Source organism: Falco rusticolus, chromosome 3 (genome assembly GCF_015220075.1).
Source record: "Falco rusticolus isolate bFalRus1 chromosome 3, bFalRus1.pri, whole genome shotgun sequence".
NCBI classification, from domain to species: Eukaryota; Metazoa; Chordata; class Aves; order Falconiformes; family Falconidae; genus Falco; species Falco rusticolus.
Window position 1 is genome coordinate 34069422 of NC_051189.1, and position 26725 is coordinate 34096146.

General features: G+C 40.4%; 1 protein-coding gene across 1 annotated transcript; it reads right to left on the reverse strand.

Annotated features, from left to right (window-relative positions):
* Positions 1 to 3874: 3874 nt before the first annotated feature.
* LOC119145630 (carbonic anhydrase 3-like) lies at positions 3875 to 16513 on the reverse strand. Its single transcript, XM_037382297.1, has 7 exons — positions 16183 to 16513; positions 15918 to 16115; positions 12670 to 12788; positions 10755 to 10847; positions 8824 to 8889; positions 7407 to 7562; positions 3875 to 6220 (listed from the first exon to the last, which is right to left on the reverse strand). The coding sequence occupies exons 1-7, from the start codon at positions 16217 to 16219 to the stop codon at positions 6101 to 6103; spliced, it is 789 nt and encodes a 262-aa protein (XP_037238194.1). The 5' UTR covers positions 16220 to 16513; the 3' UTR covers positions 3875 to 6100.
* Between the last annotated feature and the right edge of the window lie 10212 nt (positions 16514 to 26725).

Genomic DNA, 26725 nt, shown 5'->3' on the forward strand with positions numbered 1-26725 from the left:
CTTGTTCATCTGCAGTTGTGTTCTTCAGTCATCCTTATTGAAAGTGAGGCATTCATTTATATCATGGACTTAGATTATATTTGCCTCATCCTGATTGCATAGAAGTTGCATTTCTTTCTTCTCTATCTTCCTTTTTCATGGCCGATTTTCCATCCACTACGTTATTTTTTTCAAAAGTAAAAATTGACATGACTTCTCTGACAAAGTTCACTGTACTTAAATGATCTCTGACATCAGAGATACAATTTTCTTGGCTAATGATTTGCCTTTCAATTTCTTACTGTCATTTACTCCCAACAGCCTTTTTGGTCATTATTCATCATCAAGCAACATGTGGTTTGCAGAAGTTTTTGCTTTAAAAAACAGTAAGCTCTTTACTTGTGCAAAGCATTTGACACTGTCCCTCACAAACATGCTTGTGTCTAAACTGGAGACACGGATTTGATGGATGGACCATTTGGTGGATAAGGAATTGGCTGGATGGTTGCACTCAAAGAGTTGCATTCAACAGCTCAATGTCCAAGTGGGGACCAGTAACGAGGGGAGTTCCTCAGGGGTCTCTAGTGGGACCAGCACTGTTTAACATCTCTGTCAGTGACATGTACAGTGGGATTGAGTGCACCCTTAGCAAGTTTGCCAGTGACACCAAGCTGTGTGGTGTGGCTGACACGCTGGAGGGAAGGGATGCCATCCAGAGGAAACTTGAAAAAGCTTGAGATGTGGGCCCATGAAAACCTTGTGAAGTTCAATAAGGCCAAGCACAAGGTGCTGCACATGAATTGGGGCAATCTCAAGCATAAATACAGGCTGGGCAGAGAATGGATTGGGAACCATCCTGAGGAGAAGGACTTGGGGGTGTTGGTGGATGAGAAGCTCAACATGACCCGGCAATGTGTGCTTGCAGCCCAGAAAGCCAACTGTATCCTGGGCTGCATCAAAAGAGGCATGACCAGCAGGTCGAGGGAGGTGATTCTCCACGCTGCTCTGCTCTGTTCTGCTGAGACCCCACCTGGAGTACTGTGTCCAGCTCTGGGGTCCCCAGCACAAGAGATGAACTTATTGAAGCAAGTCCAGAGGAGGCCACAAAGATGATGAGAGGGCTGGAGCACCTCTCCTATGAAGACAAGCTGAGAGAGTTGGGGTTGTTCAGCCTGGAAGAGAGAAGGTTGTGGGGAGACCTTCCAGTACCTAAAGGGGGCCTACAAGAAAGCTGGAGATGGACTTTTTACAAGGGCGTGTAGTGACAGAACAAAGGTTAGTGGCTTTAAACTGAAAGAGGGTAGGTTTAGAAAGAGGGTAGGTTTAGATTAGATTAGTAAATAAATTATTTACTGTGAGGGTGGTGAGCCCCTGGCACAGGTTGCCCAGAGGAGTTATGGGTGCCCCATCCCTGGAAGTGTTCCTGGTCAGGCTGGATGGGGCTTTGGGCAGCCTGGTTTAGTGCAAGGTGTCCCTGCCCATGGCAGGGGGGTTGGAACTAGATGATATTTGAGGTCCCTTCCTACACAAACCATTCTATGATTCTATGATTCTGTAAGTTTTCCTCATTTAAGTGCATGGACTTTTTCAGTTCAGTTAACTTGCGTTTACATGAATAGTGAATACTTGCCTATTTTGAAATTTAAAACTTCGAAGATGCAATTTTCTCTGTTCTTCTTTTACTTTGAATGGAAGCAACTTGCAATAATCAACACAAGGACAAGCACACTTACTCACTGAAATCCAAACTGTAATTGTATAGCACATAATCTGCTGTTGGATTCATTATTAACTGATAAAGAAATCTGGCATTTGTTACATACAGGATTAAGTGGATTCTACACATTCTTGCAAGTATTTTGCTGTACAGTCCAAATATAGAAAGTTAACAATTTCTGTAATAACAATACTCTGTTGGTGTTCATTTTCCTAGTAATATCATAAGGTCCCCATCTGTACTGAAATCTGTTTCTGTGTTTTAATTAACACAAAACTTTACAGCCTTTCTGTCTCTCCCTCACAAATAACCCTGAACTGGTCCATTTCATTTTACTGCACATTTTTGCAAATCAACATGTACAGCAGCCCTAAACTGAAAAGAAGATACTTTATTTATAAATAGAGTCTTGAGGAAAAGGTGAGTCTGATTTGATCTGTAACTCATCATTAGCTGTACCCGTTGTGTTTTGGTTTTGTTGGTTGTTGGTTGTTTTTTTTGGGGGGGGGAGGGGGGCGGGGGGAGGGAATGTTATAATATGTTTTCTTAAAGTTTTGGATTTGGAATTAAAATAATTCCCGAATGCATGCTTTGTGCTGCAATATTGACAAAGGTAAATGCCAGAATTCATCGAGATGAAAGGCAGATAGATGAAGTGGAACATACACTGTATAGCTGCTTCCTTTGCTGAGGCATGGGGCAACATGCCTCAGGAAGTAGGTATTGTTTTATTTTACTAAACTCACTGACAATATGAACATTCTTTAACTCTGATTACTCAGCAGATAAAACACCAGCAAGCAAATTCAGGAGAGTCTTTCTTTGAGATCCAGTAAAAATAATGTTTTCTTTTAATTTTGTAGTAGAAATGCATAACCATAGCTGGCTGTATACCAAGGGTCATACCAGGAATTCACAGTTCAGTTATGAATTTACATCCAACTGAAACATGGCCACAGCTGGTGGGAAACTTGTTTCAGTTAATAAAAAAAGCTTTGGAACTGTAGGAATAAGCTTTTAGTTTTCTATTAATTGCTTTTGTGAGATGTGGGAAGCTGGGAGAGACTCAGTGTCTGTCAAAGCCTAATGGGTGATAATTCAACTTCAATCATTTGCCTGCCCTGCTGAAACTAATAGATATATACACATTAGTAAAAAATTTAGTGCACCACAGATTAGGGTAATTTTTACTTTTTTGAAAATTCATCAGTGCCCAGAGGCTTTTTTCTCTCTTTATGATAGATGAGGCAGCAGGATTAGAGTCCACATAACATATTCTTTTCTCATTACCAAGGTAATTAATACTAAGGTACACTATTCATCAAATAGAGAAATACTAAGGTACACTATTCATCAAATAGAGAAAGGCAATGGAACAAAACCTATGTACACTTTATTCTTTAAGAGAAAAACAGAAGCGTAAAGCATATTTGCAATGAGGTTGATGCTTTTATGTAATTTAGCGGACAAAATGGAATCAGAGCAAACGCATGAGGGAATTCTATAAATGTCACACTGTATATTCCTTTGTGTGAACATACAAAGCACATGTTTGCTGTTGGAACCAAAACTACTATGTCAGTAGTTGATAAACTTCTGCCTATTCTGCCTTTCAAAAGCAGTGGAGGAAACATGCAAATAAAAGAAAGTGCACTCAGTATCCGATTTTGTGGGCAATTCAGGTATTATTCCACTTTAACAAGTTTAATTATGTGCTTAGAAAGTATGTATTAATCAGAAAATTTCAGAATGTGTTCACTCCAACAAGTTTAATTATGTGCTTAGAAAGTATGTATTAATCAGAAAATTTCAGAATGATGTAACATTTCAGTTAAATGATCCATGTGCTTCTTGCAAGAAACCAAAATTCATATCCAGGTTAGTGACATTTGAGATCAGACATGAATGTATGAATTTTGGGAAGATGTAAGACAATGTGTCCAGGCAAGGAATAAACACTTTTTATGTACCTGAAACAGAGAACAAGTGATACTGTTCTGTTGTCTCATATTTTTGAGGATCTGTTTAATTGGAAACACAGAAACCAGGATGAGATATTAAACTAAACTCCAACTGCTAAAAAGGTTATTACTAGAGTATCCTTCCACCCTTGTATTACAAGCATATGTATCAAAGAAGAGAGAAACAAGGTTTTCTAGTAAGTTCTTGTTATTTTTAATCATCACTCAGCATTAGAAATAAAACCAGAAATCAATTTTTTATTTATGCCCATTTATTGCTTCTCTGAAGACACAAAAGCTGTTATTTCAAGTGCAGGCAACTCATCTTGTTTTATTGCCCCAATAACAAGAGATTAAAATATTACAGTCAATGGCTTTTAGATAGAAAGGCTCAAACTCTTGTCTCAGTTAATTGTGTTGAAATTTTCTCAACACCAAGATCAACTGCATAGGGTTATAAGAAATCTTACATGTAAGACATAGTACAGTAGGAAAAAATGTTGCTTATGAGCTTTCTGTAGAAACATTTCTATGTGTTGAGAAGATGTACAGATTCAGGAGTTTAGGGATCTAAGAGACTCAATACCATCCCAAGTGCTGCACTGGTAACGTCAAAAGCTGATCTTCTGATAAGATTAAGCCAACACCAAAATATTTGTAAACAGGTTTCAATCAATACTTTAGTTTCTGCTGACATGAACTTGGTTTTTAAAATGAAACTGCTTTACACTAAGCAAAATACCCTTCTAATAAACCGAAATATTAACTCTCAACGGGAATTCAGTAATTCTTTGAACATTTCTAAATGAATGCAAAGGATCAAACTCTTCCCTCAGTTTCATTCCTGAATTCTCACAGAACCATGCTGATAATAACAGCAGAATTTGTCCAGTGTTGCCCTTTCATTTCTTCCCTGTTGGAGCACCATTTTTCTAGTAAAGGTGAAAAGTGAAATAGTGAAGGAGAACTGGGAAATGCCTATTCTAGCCATTTGTAACCCTGCTTTTTTCAGATTTTGACATATCCCTTAAAAATATTGCTGTGAACATGTTTGTGGCAACATCTCCAGAAGAATGCCCTCTGTCACCTACTGATGAGTTAGAGGAATACAGATAATCCAGCAGCTTCATTTGCCGGAGGCTTTACACACTGCCTTTGACCACCCGATCTCCTGTATGTACAATGCTGAATAATCACCCTGGTGGTGAATATAACGTAGCAGATCTTCACTCACATCATCTGCATGTGGGCTCAACCTAGATGGTATTTGTGTTACGCTGTCTAGGAAGCATGCTGAAATGATAAAGTTTACATGATGAAGGACTGGGGAAGGCGATTTAGAAGTTTCTGTCTGCCAGTGATTCCTTGCTTGGATCATATGTGCAAGCTGGTGTGTCTCCCCAGAAAGGAACACAGCTAAACAGACTCCACTTAGAATCTCTAACTACAGAGTCACAATAAACAAACACTTAAATGACTTAATCTTCATTTTTCAGTAGTGAGAAAGAGAAATGACACATATGACTTATCCACAAAGACCCTCTCCATTTGCAACAAAATTCCTAATAGGTGAAATCATAAATGTGCAGACTATGATGTCAAAAATGAAAAAACAGGCTGAGCATCAAAACTAAAAATCCATCATTCTGGGAGGTAACATAGTCTGAGCAGCAGAAGAAAGGCACTTCCCCCTCAGCCATACTAAAGCTACTATACTAAATACAAGGCAACGTGATACCAGCAGCACTCTACAGCTGGATGGGTGAAGTAACAGCAGCAGTGAAAGAAGAAAAGATAAGTGGGCAGCAGCAGGACATGGCAGACAGCAAATGCTGAAATGCAAGGTATCTTTTCTTCTTGACCAACAGAAGCTGAGTATGCCAGATTGTATCTCCAGAACACTAATGTAATCTTGGATAACAAACTATGAACAAGAGAGGGAAGGAAAAATCTGGTATGTTCAAGGGGAACATATTATTTGGATGTTTGCACTGGAGGTGGGATATCTGAGGAAAATAACTACTAGAGATGCTGTAGAAGCAGACATTTTACCTCCTGTTCATCTACTGTTGACCCACTGCTGTCTCTGCTTTCCTAAACTACTGGTTCATTTTTCTGCCTTCACTACATTTCCTTTGAAATTAGTTTTAAATACGGGAACTGAGCCCATTTTTCATCCAAGACCACATGGCAGAGAAGTGACACTATCACAAATGCTGAGGCATTTGTGGTCAAGAATCACATGTATCTCATTTCCTTATTAAGGTTAGTATTTGCATACAGTATCCTTTCTGCTTTCAAAATCAGATTCAGTTTTACCACTCAGAATTTCAAGCTGAGAAACACAGATCTGGATCCAGAGGAAAAGCAGTAGACAGCAAAAACTAACTACACTTTGGGATGCAAAGATTTTCTCACTCAGGTTCAGCAGAGACTTGAGACGTCACTTGAACGAGGCTTTCACTATCCTGCCCTTCACAGGCTGAGGTGGGCGCCAGTTATCAACTAGTGGGTTAAGAGGTTCATTCTCACTGTTCTTGGAAAGGCTGCGGAGCTTCACCATCTGCAAGGAAGAAAAATTAAAGTGTCTTGTGAATTCACCTGGAAGCAGTGTGGACCTTGATGCCTAGAACAAACTGAGACAGAAAAGGAATTTTCTTCTACAATGACAAGGTAGAGATCACTACAGCCCAACAGCTAGCATGGTTTCTGTGGATCTTTACACTCTTAATCTACAGAGCAGTGCATCATTTGACCCTTGCCAAGGCTTCTTTTAGATTTTCCCTTGACCCACACTCACAACGTGGAAAAATAATAGGGGCCTCCTGTGACCCTGCTGGAGCTGGACTGCAGTCAAATCACTTGAGAAATATGGCTGTCCGTGACGGAGGATGCACATCTAAGTCTATGCAAGGTAGTCTGTTAAAAAAAGCTGGTCTGCAGAAGTTCATGTGTTGTTCTGTGAGGCAGAGGAAGTTATGTCAACTGGATTATTAAGTTCAATCATGAACTCAGCACTTAGCTGTTGTTTTCCAAATTAATTCAAATTCAGTGTTGCTTTGTTAATTGTTACCCTTTCACGAGAATGCAAAATAAACCTGTTCCGAAAACAGCCAAATAAAAAGACTATACCCTGACTTGTACTGCTGAAGCAGTACAGAAAACAGTATAAATAACCAGAAGTTTTAACGCAAGAGCTAAAAGGAAGGTCACCTTATTCAGACTGGCTCTCTTCTTTTTTTCTGTGTAAATGCACATTTGAGCTACATGAATACAATTAGTACATTAATTTGTATTAACATTTAGGTTTGCAGGTTCTAGCTAGTTCTAGCCTTCTCGCTAACAGTTTTTAGGAAGTCAAGATCTGGACCAGCAATTTCTTTGCCTGGGAAACCAGCTAAATGTTAGTCTCACATGCCTCTTAATGCTGAAGCACAGAGAATGAACTCGGGCTGCTGTGATGGCTGAATCTTGTGGCTCAGGGGCACCTCTGCCTGCACAGGTTTTCAGGATCCCAAGAACACTCCTGCTGAAGCTATTCCAGGAGGTGCCCAGGAAGAGAGCCTGATTCTCAGTCAGTTTTACAGTCCATTTCAACAGTCCATTCTACAGTCAGTTTCCCACAGTTCTTGGCTAAAGCTTTCCTTATCAAAAAGCACAGGTAACACAGGGCTTGAAAATCATCACATTGACATATTGAGACACTGTTGAGAACGGGTAAAGGAGCAGCAGAACTAGCTGCAGTTTACCTGATCTGAGCTGACTTCAATCGGCTCCCTTAAGAGAATCCAAGTGATGCACTCCTCACAGGGAGGTGTAGTGAACGAACCATGGTAGGTCCAGTAGTCCCGAGATTTGGGGAAAAGAATTGAAGGATCAAAGTGCTGAAAAGGAGCTTCTTTCCCCTTAAAGAAAGAAAAAATAATTCTCTGCAGTAACTCTAGGGATATGCATCTTAAAAGACATCACTATCTATGTTATTATAAAGGAAGTAATTATACATCAAGATCCATACAAGAGATCAATCTCCTTTTCTTCCTGTCAAGCAATTGCCCTGCAATTAATAGTACTGACATTTTGGTTCCATTAATAAATTAGAAGAAATTACAAACTGAATTGTGCAGGACCAAACCAAATTCATTGTTACATTTTTCTGTTCTGGAATTATCAAAATTTTGTTTTATTTTGGGTCACTTGGGATATAAATTAAAGGCTGTGGCACCACAGGTACTGGCACACTTTTAATCCAATAGAACAATAGCCAGGCATTTACCCTAGATTCCTTAGTGCCTTCTTGTCTGAAGGAATTTAAATCTGCATCTCTCTCCTCCCAAAATTGTGAGCTCATTACATGGTCATGGTGACACTCTCAACCTTTTTGTTGGCACTATTACACTTAATGTAAAAAACGAAAGCATTTCCTGGAAGAGTACCGGGTCCTGATTGTCTTACAACCAAAGTTAATTATCACTCCATCAAGGCTGACATACATTTCCTGAGAAATTTTGCTTTTCCACCAAACAGGATACTCGAAAGAGTATCTCCACACCTTGTCCCCTCAGGGCAACAAGAACTAAGCAAGAAAGTTCAGTTCTCTACTGGTATTTAGGATGCAGTTCTGGAAAGCAAAATCTATTATGCCTAATTCCTTCTCGTATCACAGAGAATCTTCTCTAAATGGGAACAGAGTATTACCCTACAAAGTGCAATGGGAGGAGCTAAAATACTTTTCCTTCCTCACATCCTTGCACAAAATATGGGTAGAAAGAATTAACATCAAGACTCCAAATACATCTTATTTCAGGCTAACTAAATTTTTACTCAATTATATGTGTTTGGTTTGGCCACTGCTGTCCTCAAATTCAAAAAAGCTTTAAATTTCTTCTTGATATTTGCACACTAGCATATTTTTACAGAGCGGTATCGATAAGACTATCAATTGTACATGCAAGGATTGATAAAAAATCCTCTACCACAAGAACACTTACAGAAGTGAGGAGTTGTATGTTTACTTAAGTAAAAGAAAATGTCCAGCTCCACAGTCCAATGCATCACCTCTGGTGCTACTGTTAGGCATCAGAATGATGCCAAAAAGTGAATCTGAACTTCTGATTTCTGCTTCTGCTGCTTTTCAACTACATTATATCACAAAAATTGTTTTTGTACCTTGGTCTTAATGTTATCAATTTCTTCAAGAATTCTCTTCATCTCTGGTTTGGGAGTTTTTCCAACCTGTAATGCAAAGCAGAAGTACTGTATTTTTTCATCATGTTCCACAGTGTTTGAAAGAAATTCAGTACATCCCATTTATCAAGTTAAGTAGCAGTACTCTCAGAGCATCTGGTACAGACTGACACAAAATCATGTGTTACAAGAACACCTGGAATAGCAGACTCAAGTAACTGGCTTTGGAATTCAAAAATATGTTGAAGGACTCTACAAGCCATCTCCCACTCTGAGGAGCAAACTGCATGCTCAGTGTCATCTATACCCTCCAGGGCCTAGCCCTTGGCTCCTGGTTTGAAAGCGACCCACAACCACTGTGAGATGTATGAGCACTCAGCAAAGTTCTTGATAGTCTGAAGAGCCAGAGCTCCTGCAGACATTTCAAACATTCTACAGCACATACACAGTCAGATCAGATTTGACGTAGGACATATAATGGCATTCATGTCCTGACCTCCTCAGGTTATGGGGTCACTTTATTGCTTGTGTTCATGACGTTCAGCCCCTCCAAAGGCTTTGACATGGCTCTGCACCCAGAAAAGCAGACAGTATACACAAGACATGCTGTTATTGCCATGTCTTGTTTCAAAATAGATTAAATTCTTCAGGAAATAATTCAATCTCTGTTGGAGCAATAGGCAAAAACCCAGTCATGGAACATGACAAACCCAAAGCAAAACAATGGCTCCTACACCAAAGAACAAGAGGGAAATGAGGAAAGGCAGCCAGAGAAGATACAGTGATGATACTTACTTTTCTAGACCTTTTAGCTGACCTTACCATGGTTAATAGGAACATAATGTTATGCTTTGTAAGTTGTGTTTTACAAGATAAAGTTCTGCCTAAAACAGATCAAAAGAAATGACAAAGGAAGAATAACTGAAGGATATAGTCATAGGGGAGAATCTGGACATGTGCTGACCTTCAGTTTAAACTACCACAAGAAAAAAGGTCAGGCTGGCTCACAGGGTAACAGAATTAAAATGACATTGCATCTAGCCTGTCCAGGGACACTGTGGTAAAATTAATTACATCCACTTGCTTGTACGAATGCAGCTTCCTAGTGATAAAACAATAAAAGGAGAGCTATTCTCTGACACTGTGTTCAAGCTGAAATGCCCACCTGCAGGTAAAATGACAGCCACATAGCTGAAATTTGCATAATTTATCATTATTAGGCTGTCTGCCTGTCGGTGTTTCTCAGTGTCCTAGACCACACAGAGATTTGATACTAGGATTGCTTTCTTTCTGTTAAGTTTATTAAAAAATCAATTGGAAAATATCAGTATTGTATTATTTTGTTAAGAAGCTGCTGTATTTCAAGGTTAAAATGTTCAGTGAACTTATTTTACCATCAACTCTTTCTTTTTGGAGCAGGTTCATTGAACTCCTTTTGATTCCCAGCTTATGTTGGGATCAGCAAGAGATCAAGGAAGGGAATCAGTCAACATAAGCTTGCTGACAGGCAGACACAATGCCTGCTAGCAGACAAAGGGCAGGAGGAAACGCTCTTCCTATGCAGACTGTCCTCTTCACTCAGTACACACCACAGCAAAGAGCTGGTCAGCTATCAGGGACAAAGTTAGCAAGTGTTCCAGGCTTGAAGTTGTGTGTCTCTTGTTCAATACCACTCGTGATATAGGCCATTGGTGTCATGAATGGTGTCAGAAGTTCGCTCTGAAGGGGTTAGTGCATGGAATCTGGAGGGCTCAGGGACATATGTGACTTCAGTCTGCACATCACTTTGAATGTTTTCCTGTAACATGATACAGTGCAGGGGAAAATGATGGGAACTTTTCCCCTGGCACTAAAGAAAGATAAAAATACATCTTTAAGACGAAAATGATGAAGACTGAACATTTGCCACTTACTTTCAGAAAAATGCCCACAACAGCCACGCCATCAGGTTGTTTCAAAGCTCCAGCAAAATTACCATGTTTTGGATTCCAGTGTACCATATGTAACTAAAAATCAATGAAGCCTCAGTTATAAATGCAAGAAATTGACAACAGCACAATCTTACAAGCTTTAAAATTAAGAAAAGTTTCCAGTACACAGTAACTAAAGGAATTGACATGAAAAAGAAAACTATATGTAAGTATTTCTGACTGCTGTTCCCATGCTTCCATATGCTCATACTTTCTATAAAGCATCACTTCACATTTAAGTGAAGCATAAAAGAAAATGCAGTTTACCACAAAATACATTTAAAAATTAATCAGACAATGCAACCATAAACAGTTCAATCCAAGCATGTCATGCACACATGCAGTGTATAAACCACCTACTGACATGCACTTAACCTCAAGCAGATTTTTAGATCTTCAGGTTACACAGATATCAGCTCAAGGATTTACACTGGGTTGTATGTAATGCATACTCTCAGCACATTGTACTGGAAAGGAGTGGAGATAGGAACGTGATATTTCTTTTTCATTTCTACTTTAGACAATGCTGTATTTTCAGGATATATTTCAAGTTTTTACATCTCCCTCCAGAAAATCTCTGGCTCCTGCATATTGCTAGAAATGCTGCAACCAGCAGTGTGGAATCTCAAAATAAGTAGCATTTGGAACACAGCACCATGCACACACAAAAAAAAAAGTAGTCTGGTGCATATTTTGAATGCAAATTTTTAACTTCTTTTTTTTAAAGTAGTTTATTTAAAATATCAACAAAATAATTTGCCCTGAATATAAATTACTATATTGTTCTCTGTTTCTTTTCTCTTGAAGATAAGGTTATCACTGCCAAGGATAAAGGTGGAGAACTAACCAAGAAATAGCTTAAGGAAGCTGAATTTTCTGTTTAGTTAGCCACAGGAAGTAGAACACAAAGTCTGGCTGTGGCTAAGGAATGAGGAAAAAAACCAAACCATCACCCACAGTCATCTCTGTCTGCCATGTTTGTGCACACTGACCCTGCAAAACATCTGCCCCAATGTTCTCCTATGACAGGTGGGCAAAGCCCCTGTAAACTCTGCACCTTGAGGGTGTAGGAAGAAGGCAGAAAAACAGTACGGCAGATCATTTGTGGGTGTAGGCACATATTTTGAGCCTATTCTCAAATCATATGGAGGAAGGAGGTAACATTTGCTAGTAATTCACTAGCATAGAGATTGAATTTACTTATATTTATTACCAAAGTAGTCTTCAGGGTCTAAAGCAGCCATTAATTTTAGCAAATTGGGACAACAGTAGTGCAGTAGTTTACATGTGAAAAAAGAAAAGCAAACCCAAACATCTGTTTTCCACAGTTCCCGAAAATAAACACAGAGATTTTAAAGCACAGATGTTCAAAATCTGGAAGATATCCTTTACCACTCTGAACCATTTTTAAGGTGGATCTCATTTTGAATGTCAGTTCACCAAATGCGATTTTGGTGAGTTTTTCTGTTCATTACTAACGCTTTCTTAAACTAGCTTAGTAATTCAAGCTATACAAGAAACTGCTAAAAGCTGAAAAACATCAGCAGAAAACAGATCTTCCTATTTGGAAATAACAGACTGCTTTGTCTCAAATATTTTTAAAACATTCTAAAATACCAGCAAAAACTCTTGCTTGAAGAAGCAAATTCCATGTTAGTATACACTTGCAAAGATACGTTTGTTGGCAGATGCAACTTATCCCACTGCATGCTGATGAATACTCACAAATTTCATAGACAGATTTTAGAGAAAAATCCACACCAAATACTTGCAAAAGGGAGAATGTTTTTTCTGTTCAGATGCACAGTCAATCAAATTCCAGTTAGTAAGGAATACTGCTATTAAAAATAAGTCCTACCTCTGCTGCATATTTCACCCCATCTATAACATGCTCAGAGCCATGGTCATCAGAGGAACCCCAATGCAAGTGAAGCTGACGCAGCCTGTAGGCTCCTGTGAGTGGCCCACCTCTCAGCACTGCAATTGATAATCTGCATCAACAGTAGCCTACAAAATGCTGACATACACGTTTATTGAATGGGGATGCACACTTTAAAAGTGTGGATCACCTCTTCTAAATCCAACTGATTGCAGTGGGTATCACAACGCTCATCAGTTTACAAGATCGAGGCTGAATTCTGTTATCACTCAGGAGCAGTCCTGTTTGATGTGGAAACTGTGGAAGCTGCTGTGAGTCAAGCACAGATTCAACCCCAGCTGCCCAACCCTTCTCTACTGGCAAGTGGACACACTATAGTTCCTGATGTGGAAAGAGAAGGAAGGTATTCACAGCTAATTCTTGTCAAGAAATGCTCTGTTGTGAAATGACTGGGGACAGGACTGTGACATTAACCTAAAGGTGCTTTGAAGCATACCCCTAGTCCATGACTGGCATACCTTTTAAGTTCAGACAACTAATCAATGTTTACAGCGTATTTTGCTGCTAAAAAAAAAAAAAAAAAAGTCTATTTCTTGAAAGTGATGGAAGAGAAGAAAGTTCAGGTCAAATGAGTAAGAAAAGTGTTCTTGAGCAAGCAAAAGCTATAGCTGACATTTAACATTGCCACCAACAAAAAAATTAAGAGGCTATTATTTCTGCTGTTCTTAGCCAAATAATGCTGACCATGCATCAGGCTGACGGTTGATATCAACTCTGACTTTCAAAACATCACACCTGCTCTTTCAGTTTGGGGATTCTTTCAAGCGGGGACTGCTCAGAGGTTAAGCACTCAAATATATTTTTCATTCATTACCTAAGGCAGGAATGAGACGTGTTTCCTTACACAGAAAGCTGATAATGCAGTTCACAACTGCAGTGCCAGAAGACCTTGTTTAAATAGCATTCAAGTTTGAACTTCTACCAATAGCTTTGAAGTTCAAAGTTAACACTGAAATAATATTTAAAACCTCTTGTACCCAATGGTTTCAAATTAATTCTTGATATCATATGTGTTGGAATACCTACAGAGAGCAAGAGGTTTAACTTTGCAGTTTCCCTTTTTAGTTGGTAGGTGTCCCAGCCATTGGGGGAGCAGAAACAAAGCACTGCATTGAGTTTTAGGCATGCAGTTGCTCTTATTTTTTAGTTTGTTCATACAAAAATAAATAATCATAACTGACTCAATACAGTATTGAGTAAGCCTTCTGCAGAAGCCTTCAATGGAAAATATGTCACGTTACTATTATTATTATTTCACTTTGGAATGTAGGAAAAATAAGGCATAGACTCTAAGGCCCAAATCCTCACAAGTATTTGGTTACCACCTCACACTGGAACGCAGCAACTGCATCTTTGTGATCTACCTACATTTACAAGCTAAATCAGTATCAGAGTTGGAAACTCATTTAGCAGTCATTTCTTACAGGTGGCCCTTTCCAGAGCTCAAATACTGTGAAGTGCTTGGGAACAGCACTTCATAACAGTATATAGGTCTCTCTAGCCTAAAAATAAATCTTAACATTTAAGTTATTAACACATTAACATGTGATTAGCTCAAAAAAAAAGGCTATCTTCAAGCTAGATGTCTTTTTCCAATTAAAATTAATCTGTCACTACTACTTATCCTCAGCTGCTGCCACCACAGAAGCCAACAAATGAAGGTACTAAAATGTTTATGATGCTTTCCATGTGTTTTTTCAGTGTTTTAAACATTGTATTTGATTCCAATCAGACACATTCCTGTGAAAGGCTTGAGTCCTGAACTACTGTCCAGCAGCAGGCAGAAAGCTGGTAACAGCAGCAGGAAGTGATGTTTCCACTGGATGACCAGGGAAACAACAGAGATGATGGGGAGGGGAGAGGCAGGGAGGGAATGGAGGGAAGGTGATTTAGAGGAAGGGCTGCACCAAGGGCTGCACTCTGCTTGGCCAAATCAAGGTCTTCCTCCAACACGGTTCCTTGGGCAGACATGTTCTTGAGCAGCCTCTGTGTAAACATTTCAGTCTTTAGGAAGCTGCAATGACAGAGCAGAACTGCCATGTGAAAAGACTTAAAATCAATTCACTTCCCATGCACTCAGCCACGGTATTTATGTAGTGCTAGTGAAAGAGCATTCCGTGTTATTAACAAAAGTGCAATTCATGATTTGTCTGAGGCCACTGTGTAAAAACTGCAGTAATAAATACTAAACCCCAATACAAATACGTAACAGAGAGATGGTCCCTGTTAAATAGTTTAGATTCCATCTGGGAGATGTGGAACAGTAACAGGTAGCTGTAACAGTAAATAAAAGAGTTCAGGAAACCGTGTGCTCATCAAGATACACAAAAGACAGTGATCTTTCAATGTACTGCCATTTCATTAGTTATATAGCTTACTAAGAACAAAATGCCAATGCAGATGCCATCAGATGCAGAAAAATACAATGGAAATTAACTCTGCTTTCCATTAATTAGGCTGCTTTCCTTCTTGATAAAGGACTGCTTGATACTGTATGCTCTTGAGATGCCTTTGCATTATATGGTATGGTGATCAATTATTCATTTTGATGGTTGTTGTCTGCCTGCATTCAGAGCTACACACTGATACAGTTCTGGAATCAAGTTTGGAACAATTTAACTTAGAGATGCAAGACTGGTCTCTCTCAATTAAATAACAAAGCCATTTCATAGCTTTCCAGAAGCTGTGGAACACTGTTGTCATAAATTCTGTTTTCAGAGGTTTTTTCAGGCTGTGGAAGTATCTAAAGAATTCCCATACAAACACAAGACATCAAGATCGCAGTCAGTGGAAACGTATATGAAGAGTTTTTCACTTACAAAGCGCCTCAGAGTGCACATTAACCCCCCTGGGTGACACCATCCCCTCACACACAACCTGAGGATGCAGTGCCTGCGCTGAAGGAGGTGGCTCAGGGAGAAGTCCACCTTCCAGCTCAGCCTGCATTCCAGGGTGCCCCAGCCGCTACAGCCTCCCTTTCCCACCTGCGGTGGACCTAAAACCAGCCAGATCCACCCGAATAAACTCTGGGAGCACCTTTTCTATGTGCCCAAATTACTTTTCCCTGCAAGCCTGAGCAGGTCAGGTACCACAAGATATGCTCTGATTCCCGGTGCTTTGGAAACCTCAATCGCTAACGACGCCCAAAAGCCAAACCAAAAACCGACCTGATCGATCAAAAGTGTCGTCAAAGACGACTCGGCAGGTGCGCCCGTTGTTCAGGATGGTTTTCGCTGCGCCGGGATCGTAACTGGCATGCCAAGTGGCGAGAGAGGGGTCGTGCTGCACGTCTTTGCTGTTGATCTCGATGGGCGACTGCTTGTCTCCCTTGGCCATGGGGTAGTTCTCATGCCAGCGCTCGGGCCCTGCAGGGGGGAAAGGTAAGGAGGTGCCGCCCCGGCTCAGCAGCGGCCGCCCGCCGGCCCCACTCACCGTTGTCGCTGTCGTAGCCCCACACGGACTGGGCCATGGTGCCGCCGCCCGCCCTCCGCTTCAGCCCCCTCCCGCCTGGCCTCCCGCCCCGGGGGGCTTTTTATAGACCGCCGCGGCCTCCCGGCCTCCCCTGAGGGGTGGGCAGCGGGAGGGCGGCGGCGAGGGGCGACGAGGCGGGCCGGACTGTGGGTGGGTGGGTGAGTGGGGGGGGGCCTCGGGGCGGCGGGGAGCCGCGGGGGAGGGCAGAGCCGCGTTCTCCCCTCCCCGGCCGAGGCAGCGGGACGCCGGCGGGGCTCAGCGGCCGCCTTCGCCCCCCCTCCGGCAGGGCACGCCCCAGCCCGCCCTGGCCCGGGACCGGGAGAGCGGGGGCCGCGCCGCACCCGGGGCCCGGCGGGCCGGGCGGCTGCTGGTGCTGAACCCGCGGCAGAAAGGGCGGGAGCGCCCTGCAGCCCCCGCGGGGGGCGAGGAGCCAGGCTGGGGCGGGGAAGCGGCCGTGTGGAGGGCCACCCAGCTACGCACACGGGGAGCCCGCCGGGAGGGAGCGCGGTGCCTCCGCCGGCGCGGTTTGCCCCTCTGCGGGCCGCCTCGCAGGCGTGAAGCCCGCCGGCATGGCTCCGGGTGGGCCGGCGTGCTCCGGGTGGGCCACCAGGCGGGCGGGCCGCAGAGCTCCGGCTTCGCAGCCCTCACCAGTGCGCCCGTGTGAGGGCTCTGAAAGCCACCGCCTGAAAGCACATAGCTTCCCAGAAGCTGTGGAACACTGTTTTCATAAATTTGTTTTTCAGAGTTTTTTCAGGCTGCGGGAGTATATATGGCTATACCTACCAGGTGAGGCCATTCCTGGCTGTTCGGTCAAATTTGGGTTTGGCGTTGCCTGGTCGATTGTCCTCTGTGCAGGGAGCTTTACACCATTGTGTTTCTCAGGCAACTTAGCAGTTGATATTTCGATCAGGAAAACGGCTGTTGTTCAGATGATGGGGAGTTAGCGGCTGGTATGGTTTTATTAGTTGGTTTTGTCTCTGCATCTATGTTGAATACTCAAAGCTTTTCTTCCCAACACCACCTTCGCTGCCATCTCCCTTGGCTTTGTCAGCCCGTGGTACCACTGCTGCAACTGTATCTACCTCAAGCTAAACACTACCTGAAACTACATACCTTGAGCTAAATAATATCCCAAGCTAAATGTTTGGGAATCAGCCTGGAGATTCCCAGCGCTGTTGCAGCAAACTTGCTCAAATGTTCCTTGTACCCATCAGCACTGGAAAGTGGCATGGAAATAAATCTGCATCTTTGAGAGGCTGTAAACCCTTTGTACTGGTGAGGTACAGGGAAAAGGCTGAGAAGCTGCAATATTCAGAGCCCAAGATTAATTGGGTTGTATTTCATGTCCCCACACTAGCTGGAAGGTAAAGGTTCCCATTTTAACTTACCTATATAGCTAGGCTAATAAATAACTGAATATGGACTTTGTTTAGGGTAACTACAATGATTTCTTTAAACTTGTAATAACAAAGATGAGGTAATTACCAAAGTGTTCTTAAGAAAACCTGGTTCCACTTATCTTCCTTAGGCAGAACTCAATTAGGAAAATACTAAGAGGTGATTTAGGTACAATGGTATGGAAAATTACATCTTTTCACTTTCAAAAGAGAACTCTGAAACAGAAGAAAATACAGTCTTTTACTCTGTCATCAATCAAATGGATAATGTCACATTTATTGTAATGACAGGCATGTAAAATCGACACCTGTTGCAATATTAATTCAGAAAGCTTAGACATTAATCCTTTTGAAATGGTTTCTACCTCATCTTCCTGGAGAGAGACATCTGTGAGCTCATGAAATTAGAGCAGCTCATTTTCTGTCTGTATAAATGGACAGCTTTAGTGGGCTTGTTTATTGAGGGATCAGAGAGACTTTTAAACAACTTCATATATACAAGGAATGCCTATTGGAGCCGTTTATGGAACTAAGGGACACGATCGGTATTACACACAAAAAGGTGCAAGTCAGTTCTTTCCCTAGTATTCATTGTCTGTGTGAGAATTTACACAATCTTCTCTATTAAGGAGCCCCATGCCTACAGAAGAAATCTTCATATTTTAGCTCTGCAGTGAGGTGGTCCTGTTGCACCCAGAGCAGAAGCTCTTTGTCAGCTTCTGCACGTTGCAGCTTCTAGGCACTGACTTACGCATAGGTGACAAATGCTAGCATCAGCAGGGTAGGTACTTGGAGTCAGCCCCAGGCACTGAGTCATTTCACGGTGTCTCACTGACTTTCTGGTGGTGGTATTCTTTTCCTGTCGCTTTCATCATCAGAGGTTGAGCAAAAAGAAAACGTAGTATCTTTATCTGCATGAAAAGATAACCACAATAAATTATTTTTGCATCCCTTAGGACATACCTTTGCACTTACCCTTTCCTTCTGATATTGGCTCAAAAATTCATTATTGTCTAAATTGCATGATATTGCTTTCTCTAGGGAGTAAATATTTCTGTCATGAAAAGTCATCGTAACTAAGAAGAGGCCACAGTTTTAAACAGTTAAAAGCAGTGTTACCTAGTGCATGCGTAGCTGCATTGCAGTGATTTATTTCTATTTTCTAAACTTCTGACACATTTACAAAGCAGACAGCCAGCTGAAATAGCAAAGATGAGAGCATGATCAGCCTTATACCATTCATTAAAAACTTCAGGATTTCTGTGAGCCCAGCAGCAGAAACCTTCACCCATAGTACCTCAGTATGCTACTGATGAAAGTATCTTCCCAATATCTTCTGAAAATAAATGTTATTACACCCATTGTTCAGGTGGAGAATTCAGGTACAGCATTTTTAAGGATGGCTTTCGTAAAAGTCATCCTACATCTCTTACACATTTTTAAAAAATCCTGTATGGAATTGTTTACTCTGAGTAGGCAAGAAGACTGCAAAACAGCAGGGAATCCAATACAGGCCTCCTTACTCTATGCCTTAATCAGGTCACACTCGCTTAGGGACAGATCTGCATTCCGTAATATTCAGTAGCACTGTAAAACATAGTAAGTTGACATCTGCTTCATCCGAAAAATAAGGTTTGAGAAATCAGGGAAGGAAAGGTAAGAGGAAAACTGGTGAACTGAAACAAACTGACCAAAGCAAATAGCAGATTTCAGAAGCATCGTTAATGGCTGGGGCTACAAAGGAAGGAAAGCTGTGCATCTGTTCAGAGTTCTGCTTTTGTCCTTAAAGGCAGAATTGATGTGAGCATCAAATGGAGATTGATAGGTGAAGTGCAGGCTGAATAAGTACTGTATCTGTCTTCCCTTAGACTGTCCTTTTGTTTGATCCAACAATGCAGCACATGTAATGTAAGGACATACGTAAAAAGCAAGCGATGTGGCATGGGAAGAGATGTCATTGAGAAGTGCTGCTGAGGTTACAGCTTTGAAAGATGCCTGCCAGACAGCTTCCTATCACTGCTGTATCTGTAAAAATGTAATACCAAAAGTAGAATAATCCAGTCCCAGTGGATACAAACCAGCAATCTTCATGCTAAACTTCTCTGTTACAGTAAGAAACCCACCCATGTAGACAAATGCATGCATCACACGTGCCTGTAACTGAACTGCAGAATGCAATGCAATGAAATGAGACTGAAAGTGAGAGGTTTTAGCCTACACAGTAATTTCAGACACGCTTTTGTCTGAAACTGGTACCAAATCACAGGATCACAGCTGGGCACCTGGTGACAACTTTTTTTTTACTTCAAAAGCTTATCAGAATAAATAAAACATAGTGGTCCTGTTGGGTACTTAATCAATAAGGTACTTTTCATCCAAAGGAGGGTTTTGTGCATTTGTCACCTAAATAAAGGATTGAAACAGAGGGACCAGAACTAATTAACTTGCTATAGCTATGGGACACTGTTGGACTTGCAGTTCAGATGCAGTATTTGCTTCTGCTAAACAGCCAAAGGCATGATTATGTTCATCTTTCTTATGAAAATACCTTTCCTGAAACGATAGATGCTTTCTTTGAGAATGGAAAGCAGGAATAATCACGAGTCTGGAAAATGTCTCAGAGTCATGGCTTTATCCAGACCACAAAGCACGTACAGAAGAATGATGCATGGGAAAGTGACTTACAGCAGCTTTGGGCTCTGCCAGCCATGACTGGCTTGGCCAATACCTTGACATAATTAGAACAACCAAAGTGCTGCTCCACCTCAGCATACCAGTTTCCAGGGGCCAGTGTGACAGCTAGGAATGGCTGACTTTAAGGGGACACATAGAAGTAAATATGCCAGCAGGATGTAATTCAAGAATCCCCCTGCTCAAAGCTAAGTTTTCCAGGTTCCACCATGCTCAGGGCTATTTCCCATGGGTGATTTCATGCAACTTTACCGGAGCACAGAACGTGCCCACAATGAGCACATTGTTAAATGAGCAAAAGCATTTACTCAATGCCTGTGGCCAATCTAAATATAAAATGTCTTCCACTATATTTAATAGCTTGTGGAAGAAAACAATACAACAGAAAGGAATTTGATAATACACAATATGGAAGGTGCAGCAATGTTTTTTGACATATTGAACACTGCATGCCAGGCAGTGCAAGAAAGGCATGTCACTCGGTGCTTTTGATTGAGGGATGCCATGGTGGCATGCCATAGCCAAAAAGCCAAATTGTCATATGTCTTCCACTTCACTGAGATGCCATGCTATGGAAAACATTGTAGGCACGAATGGAAACCCCCATTGACGGCCAGACACATGTTGGAAGATCTGCCAAATGAAAATGAGAAGCATATTGGGTCAGTTTGTTGGTTTTATACACACCGAGCTCTTTAGCTACATTTATTTTATTTGATGAAAAGCAGAGTGTAGCACCTCTAGACAAACAAGAGGCAGACTTTTAATGCATCTTTCCACTTCAGAAGGCATATAACTCAGCAGTCTGTGGTTTGGATGCTAGGACTTTGCTTGCAAAATCCCATCATTCTCCTGTTGTGGCTCAGAACCTATATTACCATTTGCAGAACTTAGTATTTAGTCCATGAGATACAATAAACTTGAAAACAATAAACCAGAATTTGGATTTAGCGAAAGGAACTAAAAGATGAACAAGTTTTCCTTGTGACAATCTATTAAAATGGGCATAGACTTAAAAGGCTATCAGTAGCAAAATAATAAAAAAGTAAATCTATTCAATATCACATAGAGATCTGATACAACAATATTCTGCCTGTTTAAAATCCATCTTCCAGATGTAAAAAACCTAAACTGATAAACACTACAGGAAGATGACTCTTTTCTCATAATGATTTTCCTATATAGTACTCACACTGAAATCCAAATCTGAGCTGGGCTGTCTACTTTTATACACACTGGCACAGTGTGACTTGCAATAATCCAAGTATGAGAATTTGACCTATACTGTTTGCTTTTATAAGATCTGGACGTGCCTGTTTGAAGATTCCAGCAGACTGGCAACTCTTCTATATCAAGGTGGAGTTTTATGTACGACCTTCATCTTGAGTGATACTCTGGCAGTAACATCTACCTGGGAACAGTCCTAACCAGACCACAGAAATGCTATGATGAGGCTGGAGGAGTTCATGAGAGTTTTACAGAAGACATGACAATGGTATATGTCACATAGTTAACAATGCAGCAAATTCTAAATACTTCATACATATTTTCCAGTGACACTCATTCTTCTAAAAGAGAACTTTATAAGAAAATCATTGCACGTGTTTCCAGTCCTTGAAGTATGCCCTTTGCAGGCACAGATTGTTCAGTTCATAATAATTTTACAGAAATCCCTTGGGGTGCCTGTTTCCCAAAGCCCTACAAGAAGCTGAATTCATACCATTTGTGCACTTCTGAAGGTCGGAGCATAACACCCCATTTCTATCAACACCCATGCTTGTCTTTGATGAAGTCAAGATTTCACTCTGAGACCACAGAACAACTTTGAAAGCATAATCTATCGGTCATAAAAAGATAACTTAATGTATGGAAGTATAAATCTTTATATGTGTACAGCAAGTGTAAAGAATATGTAATTAAAAAGGAGTCAGTACAAGGACTTATGCTTATCAAATATGTCAAATTTCAGCAACACATATTGAAGAGCAGGTATTACCAGAAGAGAGGGAAAAATTGCATAATAAAAAGCCTTCAGTAACTGAGAAACAATATTATCTGGAAATGTTAATGTTCTTATCAGAAGAACAGTTTAAGAAATTAACAATATATCAAAAGCATTTTATTTTTTAACAAACCCCACAAAAACAGACTAAAAGAATGGCATGCGGTGATCCTAAGATGTAATCTTTAAAAATCTGTCTGAGGATACAGTAATAGAGCAGTACCTCATTTTGTAGTTGGTGGTATATTACAGTCTTACGGACAAAATCCTCAGCTTCCATCCTCTGCATTCTAGGTCTCATTTCTGTGAATTCATACTGATGCATCTCCATGGGCTCCTCTGCAATATTCAGCTTTCTCTAGCATGACCACTTAAAGCTTGGGCTATGGAATACAACATGTCTGCTCTTTGAAGTTGCCAGTACAACTAACTGAAATGCTGTTGGTCTGACAGTTCAGCATGACTCAGTACAGTGGTCTGTCTAGCACAAAAGATTTTGCTAGTTTCTTTCCCTCCATCCCTACCCTTCTTTATCTTTCTGTTCCTCAGTCTCTTCAAATTAACTTTCTCTGTGGTGTGACTCTACATTATCTACAAATGTAATAGTTAGTCGATGTATCTTTACATTATGTATTTTGGAAAAAAACCTATGTTTTTTTCTCCTGAATGGATGCCAAGACTTTGTGATTGGTTTTGATGATCGATGCTAGACATATTTCATGTGATCCAATTCTGCCATTCAAATCTTGTAGTCATTTCAGTGACCATAGTAGTGCTGAGGTATACAGAAATACATTTGAAGAATGGAGCCAAGTACTCAGACGCTTTCAGAACTAAGCTCTTGACTCTTGACCTTAAGGATGCTTCAGTGTTACTTATAAAAGCAGCAAAATGTATCAGTGCAACACTACCTTTTAGATATTTTAATTTATATTTTAATATTTAATTAATATTTTAAATAATAAACCTTTATGTCACTGTGGAACTATTCTTCCTAGACAAGGACAGAATATTTCCTGGCACAAACACTCCACATCTGCAAAGAAGACTAGTAAGGGCCTTGATGTGATAAGATAGAGGTAAATAAGGAATTTATGTTTCATGCTTGCAATGAAGACAGTGGCTACTGTTATACTGTGCTGTGCTTCAGGCTTTTTTGGAAGCAGTGACAGCATCATACCAAGGAGTGACACTGAGAGGTGCCCTCTGGTACTTGCTGCTTCTGCCACTACAATAATGGTCACAGCTTATAATCAACATGTAAAGAGCTCAGTAACAATGAACACTGGAACTCTTTTTGCTATCCTAGCTTGGGACCCCTCACCCAGAACATGCAAGCACTGTCTGCTGGCAGCTACATGTGCAATCTGGAACTACAGACTTTGGCCCTCCCAACAGCGATCATTGTATATCCTCTCCAGACTGTCACAGGCACAGATCCTAATCACTGTCATCGTAGGAGATCACAATTTTGACTGTGGAAAGTGGTTAAGAATACAAATAATTGTCTTTGGTCCTTCACATTTCCTTGGTGCTGTGTTGCTGTTTTTCCCTCAGTTCTAGTGATTTCAGGAAGCTCTCCTTTCCACATCATTCTAGACTTCATAAATGCTTTGGTTTCTCAGAGTTAAGACCAATGAAACCTTCATGTTCAGGATGCACACTGAGGTGTACTTGCTGAAGACATGAATGATGCACCAGTTCACTATTGCACAACCCAGGTACAAAATGTAATTGATCTAATTCCTTAGTAGATCTTATTGCTTAGTTTTAAGAAATAATGATGCGTTGAAATGGAGAAATGAGGATTAAATAAATGATAATGAAAAATCACAGATCAGGAAATACCAGTAAGTCTCAGGCCAGTCAATACTAGCAGTTTATACAACCAGGCAGTATCTGCCAGTTTCTTAAACATCCCCACATGGACACAGCAGAGATTTCCCAGCTATTCAGAAAGCAAATTCCTCCAGGACAGCGCAACTGTAGTGAAAGGCATATGACAAGAAACAAGAAGCCATTATATCTGGTCCTGTCTCTAACACTAATGTCCTCTGAGGACCTGTGGGTGTCACTCCCTGGCCAGTGTTCACATCACTGTCATTGTGCAGAGAGTGCAGCACCCTACTCCCTATCTCATAAGACTTTGTTAAAAATGAATAATATGATTCCTGCAATCTCTTTTCTTCATCAAAAGCCACACAAAAGCTAAATGTTAGCTACCTACTTACTGAAGGGGGCAAATCTAATCTGTTCTGGGTATCCGCACTGCACAGCATCACCAATCTATTTCATTATTTTCTTGTAGAGTTACAGTCTGCAAGTAGCATGCTGGGTGGAAAGAACAGCAAGTTACATAACTGCAGCAACCTAAAATTTATGTTAATATTTCTGAGTTTGCATCCATAAACATTACTGTTTGTAAAGCTAGTTTCACTATTCAGTCACCTTCTGTGTGCTTCTGCCTGGGCATTCCAGCTTTAACTACGTGCTTTTTGCAAAGGTTCTCTACAGAAATTCTAGCAAAGTATTTTAAGGCATTAGACATGGAAAACATTTTTCTAACCTTGCATCACTGTACCATTTTAACAAGGGCAATGAACCTAGTGTTTCAATTATAGGTCTTGCACAACAGGCCAACAATTTTCATCTGTGTATTCCAAGACCAGTTGCATTTGTTTAGCTATAAATTCAGAGATGCTGTAGGTTATGATCTGTATACAGATGTATACAAGTAACTTCTTAATACTGGATTCTGAGTAATGAAAAATATGAAATTTTGAATAAACATTAGTGGTACCAGAATGAGTATCCCAAGTCAAATTCTCTGAATTAATGTCAGATGTCAGTTGCTAAACAGAACATTAAAATCAAAAACAAGGTAAGAAAAAATTTATTTCACTGACATAATTTTCATCATTTGGTTTATTTTGAATTTTAAAAATAAATCTAATTTGAAAATACACTGTTGCTAACAAAATTAATGTGTCAAAACAAAATGTTTTATTTTCTAGTGTTTCTTCCATTTCTTTCAACAATCCCTATCACCAGGTTGATTTTAACCCCCTGATGAAAAACTATATAATCTACCTGCCTAAAAGAATTTGTTCAGCTCTGCTCTAATTTGTATTGCATTACTACAAAACCCAGGGAATTGTATGATATTCCAAACAGACTTAGCCTTCTAGATGCAGCAAATGAATGAGTGTCTGTAAACTCAAATACCTAATTTCAAAGATGAAATTTCAGTTTCTGGGCTCTTAATTTTTACCAAAATCATACTATCACCCACAGATCCTATGACCCATCACCCACCCTTTCTCAACTGGAAAGTCCAGTGACTTGTTTTTATATGCCTTCACCTATGATGGTCTGGGAAAGAAAGGCAGAAAAGGTTTTTCCTCTGTCAGCCAAACAGTGCTTACTTCAGCAACTTGTTAATGCTTTTTAAGAGGGATTTTTCCCTCTTGGAAATTAGTCAAAAAGAATTTCTGATCAGCAGTTTAGATCAGCTGAAAGGCAGTAGTACAGCTGGTACTACTGCAAGCTTGTGCAACTGTAAACAATTAATCCTGGCACATGCTTTCACGGAGTGCTACTAACAGTTTCCTGAAAACCTGTTTCCCAAAGGTGAAGGAAATCATGGTCCTGTAGTGCCATCGCTCTTTTCAAAAGGTTTATGTTCCAAACAAGCCTGTCAGTTTGCAAAGAATCACAGAAACCAAAGCAGGAAAAAGAGAGAGTTTTATACTATTGATAGAAAATTTGATGCCCAGATAAAACTGCAGAACTTTAAGAACAGTTTTTTAATAAAAGAGCTAGTTATGATATGTATTAATGCTAATATTTTATACCGAAATCCAGCAAACTAAGCTCCTCAATGTGAAAGGACAATAAAACAAACCTGATAAAAGTTACCTTGTCACAAAGAAGTGTAAGATCACGCTTGTCTTGCATTAAAAAAGCCCCAGTCTTATATCTTTTGTTCAATAGTCGGTTACCCTGGGCCTTGGGCTGGTAACTGGAGTGTTGGGAAAAACTGTAAACACGACTCCTAAAAGATTTCCTTCTGTTGGAAGGAGTGGGGAGGGCAATATTTCAGTTTTATAAGTAAGTTCTGTTTTACTTAGCTATTTTGCTGCAGTACTCCACATTGCCCTCAATGAAAAAAAAAATGTAAATAATGCCATCATATGAGTATCCAATGCATTGCTCTTTTTATTGCTACTTACCTGAATTTAATAAAGGTCTGAGCTTAATGTAGGTCTGTGTTTAACTACATCTTTGAGTATAATTGTAATCTTGTAAAGAAATGTATTTAGTATGGTAAAATAGCAGATAATCTACCCAAACCACAGAAGCCAATAAAAAGAATTCAATTTAAATAACTGGATGCATAGTCCAGTAACCATAA